Source organism: Octopus sinensis, linkage group LG17 (assembly GCF_006345805.1).
Source record: "Octopus sinensis linkage group LG17, ASM634580v1, whole genome shotgun sequence".
NCBI classification, from domain to species: Eukaryota; Metazoa; Mollusca; class Cephalopoda; order Octopoda; family Octopodidae; genus Octopus; species Octopus sinensis.
The window spans coordinates 8,421,967-8,429,466 of record NC_043013.1 but is presented as its reverse complement, the minus strand read 5'-3'; the positions used below and the strand labels follow the sequence as shown (position 1 = coordinate 8,429,466).

The window sequence follows — 7,500 nt, the reverse complement described above, 5'->3', positions numbered from 1 at the left end:
TTTCTGTAGAAGAGCGTAGGCTCAAAACGTAAAAGACTTTTTCTATTCCTGCGTGCTATACTAATACATCTGTTTGTTTTGTACACCACCTGTCTTCGTCTTTTGTTTTTTTTCATAAACTTTCCCTTTATATATATATATATATATATATATATATATATAATATATATTAATAAATAAAACATATGCATATATATATATAGATATATGTACATACCTACCTCTACATGTATATATACACGCATATATGAGTACAGGACACCAAAAAAACGTCGAACACAATGAGAAACGAAAACATAGACACAAACCCAAGGAACTGGACATTTTTCTTAAACAACAAAAAAATAGAGTACAGGACAAATAACACAAGGAAAAAACCCCTTCTTCAGTCGCCATGGTTTCATCTACTCTACGTTTTGAAGGTGATATATATATATATATATATATATATATATATATGTGTGTGTGTGTGTGTGTGTGTATGTATATTGGAGTGAATGAATATTGTCACTGTAATGACTCACAAGAAGACCAAAAACGCTTTTGCATTTCTTGAGGCTTGTCAGCACCAGACACTCAAAATGTCACCTGCTCAAACGAGTTGGAGAGAGATTAAAGCATGAAACAAATGAGGTGGTGGGACATTAAAGCATGAAGGAAATGAACCACAACAGGTTTCTTGCTGTAGAAAAGCTACATGGCTAGTTGCATTATAGGAGAGCAAGTAGGGTTAACTGATGTGGAGCAGTGAGGACGAGAGATAAGATAATGGTGCTGAGGTGTTAAAGTGAACCCTCAGGGTAAAATACAGTTAAAAGAAGTTAGTGGAAACAGAAGAACAAGAAGTGTGGGTGGATAAAGGTTGCAAAAATATATGAAGCGAGGGATGGTTAGAGATGGGGCATGGATTAAAGGTGAATATAATGAATGAAGAACAAGGGATGGGGGCGGGGTCAATGACTAATGAGTTTGGGAGTAGGTAGGGAAGAGTAGGTGATGACTGTAGAGAATAGAAAGGGATGAGGTGTTGATGTATTGAATGCTGGACAAGTGGTGAAGGGTGACTGATGATACATAAGTTGCAGGGAAGGTAGAGGAGAGTAGGTGATGACTGTAGAGATTAGTGTTGAGGGAGATGAGGTGGATGTAGTGAATAGTGGCCGAGAGGGAGGGATGATCAATGAAGTTGCAGAGAAGGTAGAGGAGAGTAGGAGATGACTGGCTGACTAACAGTACAGAAAGGAGTGAAAAGGCAGGATAATAATAATAATAATAATAATAATAATAATAATAATAATAATAATAATAATAAAAATAATAATAATAATAATAATAATAATAATAAAGTAGACAGGAGAAGGATGAAAGCAAGGAAGATAACATGTGGTTGGGTAGGTTAACGAGAGTGTGCGGTGAGAGACAAACATAGTGCACGGCGAGAGTGAGAGATGTGCAGTGATCAAGATATCTCATTTATTATTGTTGTCTCTCTGCTTCCATATTTTCAAAAAATTAAACTAATAGGTTTGTAGAGGATCTAAGATTAATATTTCACCAGCAAATAAATTAATCTTTCACATGTAAGATTTATATGTGGTTTGTAGGGATGTTATAAACGAGAGCACTGAAACAGGAAAAAAAAATCTATTGCAAATCAATTTAGATAAATCTTTTTTTTTCTGCTAACCCCACCACCACGAAAAAAAAACAAAAAAAAAATTCAAAATATCACAAAAACAAAACTAAAATATCACACCAAATATAGCAAAACCCTCCCTCACAATTTGCACTAATGTAAATCTCATATTTTAACATACTTTTCGCCTTGTTTTCCTCCACTCTTTGGGTTGATAAATACTAACAGTGGATGTGTGTTAGGCACAGGATCAATTTGGAATGAGCTTTGATTCTGGTAAGTAACAAAAAAATATTTAAGATGGTAACATTAAAGAATATAAAATTGAAGATTTATCATAATCAGCAGTGAAGCATTTAACATCATCATCATCATCATCAACAACTACTACATCAACTTACATGGCATCGTTGCTAGCAGAAACGAAGATTGTAACAGACAGCAAGTACATAAAACAATAAACAAAATAAATAAAATAAAATAAAAGATTAAAAAAAAAAAAGAAGAAGAATACTGACAAGGAATAAGTAAAGAAGAAATTCTGTAAAGAAGAAAGAAACCTCAGTTTAGATTTGAGTTAGAAAATGTCTTGTAATAAACAGAAGATAATTCTACACAGAATGGTTTGTACGTTGTATTCGGGATATCAATCTATATATATATCTATCACTTTACCAAATGTTCCAAAAGTGTTGAAAGTATTTCTGGCACAGACACAATAAACTTTAATGCAAAATATACATATACGTACATATATATATAATTTATTTAGTCAAAGAACTAAAGTCCCTTAAGGGATGCAAGCTTCCTAGTTCCCCAGTTTATACCAGTGTTTAGTGAAAACCAAGTAAGTTAGTTTGTCATTGAAATGTATAGGTATTTAATTAACTTTATGAATGAGGAAAAGAAGAAAATAGAAAAAAATTGATGTATTGACGTTATTTATTCAAAGACTTTCAAATCCATGTAGAGAAATTCCTCTCTACAGCTGTTTCCACACCCAATCAATTCAATTACAGAAATAAAATACTTTAATTCAAATTCCCAAATTTGAAACCAGTCAATTGGATATTTCTTCGGAAAGAATTTCCAAAAGGAAGTTACATTTCCACAGCTAACCTGTATCTTCTTAACTACCATACCACCATCAATGAACTATTATGTATCATATTTGCACAAGCATAAATATATTGAATGTGTTTATATATATATATATATATATATATATATATATATATGAATTAAATTAGAGATAAAACCACTATTAGGCAACTCAAACAGTGATAGATATAAACCAAAACATAAAAAACAAAAAATAAATATATTAATAATGTAATATATAATATTTATACTGTGAAATTTGATTTAATCTTAAATCTAATTTTCCCTGTAAGTTTGGATATACTCCCTAATATTATTATTATTATATATATATATAATATATATATATATATATATATACATATATGGTAATAATGGTTCTCTGAGGAATGCTTGCTTGTATTCAAGAAAACACACACATCTGAGTTTGTCGTAGGATAGCCTACACGCCGAAATGTAACTCCTTTTTGGAAATTCTCCTTGAAGAAATACCCAACAGACTGGTTTCAAATATGGGAATTTGAATTCAAGTATTTTATTTCTGTAATTGAATTGATTGGGTGTGGAAACAGCTGTCGGCAAGAATTTCTCTACATGAAATCAAATGTCTTTGAATAAATGACGTCTGTACATCAAATTTTTCTATTTACTTCCTTTTTCTCATTCATAAAGTATATATATATATATATATATATATATAATAATAATAATAATAATAATAATAATAATAAAAATAATAATAATAAATAATCCCTTCTACTATAGGCACAAGGCCTGAAACTTTAGGGGAGATGAGTAGTCAATCACATTGACTTTAGTGTTTCATTGGTACTTAATTTATCAACCTCAAAAGGATGAAAAGCAGAGTCAACCTTGGCGGGATCTGAACTCAGAACACAGCGATGGATGAAATACTTGTAAGTATTTCGCCTGGTGTGCTAACGATTCAGCCAGCTTTGGTCAAGCAATCCTACTTCCATGCCAGCATGGTAAATGGACGTTAAGGAATGACGATGATAATGATGATGATTACTATGTCCAGATGGACGCCCTTCTAGCCACTAACTTCTAAGTATTCCTAACACTTACCTCTTTCCCTAACATACCTCTAACCCTAACACTTACCTCTAACCCTAACACTTACCTCTAACACTTAACTCTAACACTTACTTCTTTCCAAGCAAAGTAATATTTCCATATTTTCCTATGAGCAAAAATGTTTACGTAGAATATTTGGAAATGAACGACACTGCTTGTATGACAGTGACACTCATTTACGACTATCACAATTGAAAAGATCATGGTTTCAGTCTCTAGACTGTGTTGAGCTCTTGAGCGAAACACTTCCTTTCATGTTGCTCTACTCCACTCAGCTGTATATGAGTTATCCTGCAAATGGCTGGTGTCCCATTTAGGGGGATTGTTGTGAACTCAGTCACTTTTATGCCATAGGCCTGTCCACCTCGCGAGTGGGGTTGCAATATTTGAAAGCTGCAACAATATGAGGAAGTGTATTGTGACTAGCGGTGTATAACAACCTCTGATAGTATTGGTTGAAACAGTGTTCAGTGAGATAGTTATATTAATTGGGGTGTAAATTACAGCTGATCTTACCGATTAGTTTCACATTGGGGGTCTGATGGAGTGTTAGGTAACAAATCCTGCGCTCATCAGAGGAAGCTGTTATGGAATGAAATATAGTGACTGCACTCTATTGTTGGAGATTCATCTCCAACAATAGAGAGCAGTCTCTATATTTCATTTCAAAATGGCTACCTCTGATGAGCACAGGGTTACATAATCAGACTGTTACCTAACACTCCGTTGAACCCCTGTATGAAACTGATTGGTAAGATCGGCTGTAATGGATATGTAATGCTGTACACTTTGATTAATATACCCACTCTACAGACAGATATATGAGAGCATTTTTTCCTGACTTATGGACTCTTAGACGGCTTACACACACACACACACACAAATATATACACACATATTTATAGATATTTATATGTGATGGGCTACGCCTCCTATTATCCACTCATAAGGCCTTGGTCAGTCCAGGCTACAGTAGAAGACATTTGCCCAAGGTACCACACAATGGTGTTGAACCCAAGACCACTTGGTTAGAAAGTGAACTTCTTAACCACACAGCCATGCCTACACCTAATGGCTTTCAGGGTTGACTCTATGGCAATGCAAATCTATATCAGCAAATTTTGAGATACAATCTGCTTACAATTTACAATTCTTATGAAACCTCTTATGGCATGGTATTGCACTAAACTACACTAGAAGAATTTGACCAATCTTGGAACTAATTGCTGCCACAACAACGAAAACATGCACATATTAAATTCTTCAGTGTCTGGTTTATCTCGTTAAAAAGAGAATGATGTCAGTTATAGTAAAAGACTAGTTTGTGCAGTGTAAACTTATTTAAAAGAGGAAACAAAATGAAATTCATGCACTATAAGTAGTATCTATTAAAATGTTAAAAGAAAAACTGGAGGGTTGTGTGAACGAGAATTATGGAGTGCAACAGGAAATTTATGGTATAGAGTATCTAAAACTAAGACGTATAAAACTGACAAGTGATTGCTTCTTAATTTTATTGTTTTATTCTTTTACTTGTTTCAGTCATTTGACTGCGGCCATGCTGGAGCACCACCTTGAAGGAGGTTTTAGTCGAACAAATCGACCCCAGGACTTATTTGTTGTAAGCCTGGTACTTATTCTATCGGTGTCTTTTGGCGAACCTTTATGTTACAGGGACATAAACACACCAACATCAGTTCTTAAGCAATGGTGGATGTACAAACACAGACACAAAGACGCACACGCACACACATATATACATATATACGACGGGCTTCTTTCAGTTTCCGTCTACCAAATCCACTCATAAGGCTTTGGTTGGCCCAAGGCTATAGTAGAAGACACTCGCCCAAGGTGAGAGAAAGTTGGGGTTGCCACCACCCACTGCCGGAGCGTCGTGGAGCTTTAGGTGTTTTCGCTCAGTAAACACACACAATGCCCAGTCTGGGAATCGAAACCGCGAGTCCGCTGTCCTAACCATTGCACCTCCACACATGGTAATTATGTGTTTGTCTTTGTCCTTGTTACTCACCTCTTGACAACCAGTGTTGGTTCGTTTATGTCCTCATAACATAGCAGTCTGGCAAAAAGTGACTGACAGAATAAGCACTACACTTAAAATAAGTACTGATGCCAGTTTGGTTGACTGAACACTCTCAGACAGTGCTGCAGTATGGCCGTAATCTGATGATAGAAATTAATAAAAGAATAAAAGAATATTTCTAAATACAGATTTAGTTTTGAAGAACTTAGCTCCTCTTTCGCAAGAATATCTTTGGCATACACAATGTGTCTGTATATTATTCTTATTTAGTGGAACCTAAGGAAGATGAAGGTGCCAGATTGGTTTTAGCAAGATTTTTACCTTATGTGCCGGTGGCACATAAAAAGCACCATCCGAACGTGGCCGTAGCCAGCGCCGCCTCGACTGGCTCCAGTGCCGGTGGCACATAAAAAGCACCATCCGAACATGGCCAATGCCAGCGCCGCCTTGGCTGGCTTCCATGCCGGTGGCACGTTAAAAGCACCAACCGACTGTGGCCGATGCCGGACCCCCCTGGCACGTAAAAAGGACCTACTACACTCGCGGAGTGGTTGGCGTTAGGAAGGGCATCCAGCTGTAGAAACTCTGCCAGATCAGACTGGAGCCTGGTGCAGCCCCTGGCTTCCCAGACCCCGGTCAAACCGTCCAACCCGTGCTAGCGCGGAAAACGGACGTTAAACGATGATGATGAAGATGATGATGAAGCAATACTTACATGTCGTTATTTTAAGGAGGAATTGTTAAATAAAATTGTGATTTTATTTTTACTATTAGCCTCATTCTTGAAGATCAAAAACTTGTAAATTTACAATATTTGCATTGCAATCCACCTTCAAGCACCAATTTAACCCTTTCGTTACCGTATTTATTTTGAGATGCTCTGTGTTTCTTTCAATTATTTTAAATATAACAAAGAGTTGAGTAAAATAACTTAGCCATCATTCAGCTAGTGTTAGGAACATGAATTGTGACTAAGGTTCGGTGGAATGTTTTAATTCAAAACTTATGAAAACAAGACATTTGTACTACAAAGCCACACCGGTTTCAGCCGGGTTGGTAACGAAAGGGTTAACAGCCTCATAATTTCAAATGTTGTTCTATATCATAATTAGAACATTCAGCAATAACAAAAAAAAAACAATGTGTTTGCTCTGTTTTATCAATTAAAAATATAACAATTAAATTAAAATAGAGCAAACATAAAAAGGGGGTGCATAATCTGTAAGAAAAATACAATTTACAGAAATTTTGCTATTAAAACAAATTTTTTTTTAAATGACAAAGCAATATTAGTAGGAATTTATACAGAAATTGATTATGTCAAATTAATTTATTACCAAGTTAGTTTTGTTGAAAGAATATATAGATATATGTTTCAAATTTTGGCACAAGGCCAGCAATTTTAGGTGAGGGGGAAAGTTGATTACATCTGGTAATCAGCTGGTACATATCTTATCAACACTGGAAGGTAAAGTAGACCTCGGTGGAATTTGAACTCAGGACATAAGGATGAATGAAATGGCACTAAGTATTTTGATTGGCATGCTGATGATTCTGTCAGCTTGCCGCCTTAAAGAATATAAAGATAGTGATTTCAAATTTTGGCACAAGGCCAGCAATT

General features: G+C 35.3%; 1 protein-coding gene across 12 annotated transcripts in view; it reads right to left on the bottom strand.

Annotated features, from left to right (window-relative positions):
* Window positions 1-7,500, bottom strand: part of LOC115220974 (diacylglycerol kinase beta) — a 522,104-nt gene that overhangs the window by 25,557 nt on the left and 489,047 nt on the right. For all 12 annotated transcript variants that reach the window (XM_036510316.1, XM_036510321.1, XM_036510323.1 and 9 more), the window contains one exon: window positions 1,818-1,909. In XM_036510316.1, the coding sequence (XP_036366209.1) occupies window positions 1,818-1,909 (92 nt within the window). The remainder of the gene's footprint in view (window positions 1-1,817; window positions 1,910-7,500) is intronic.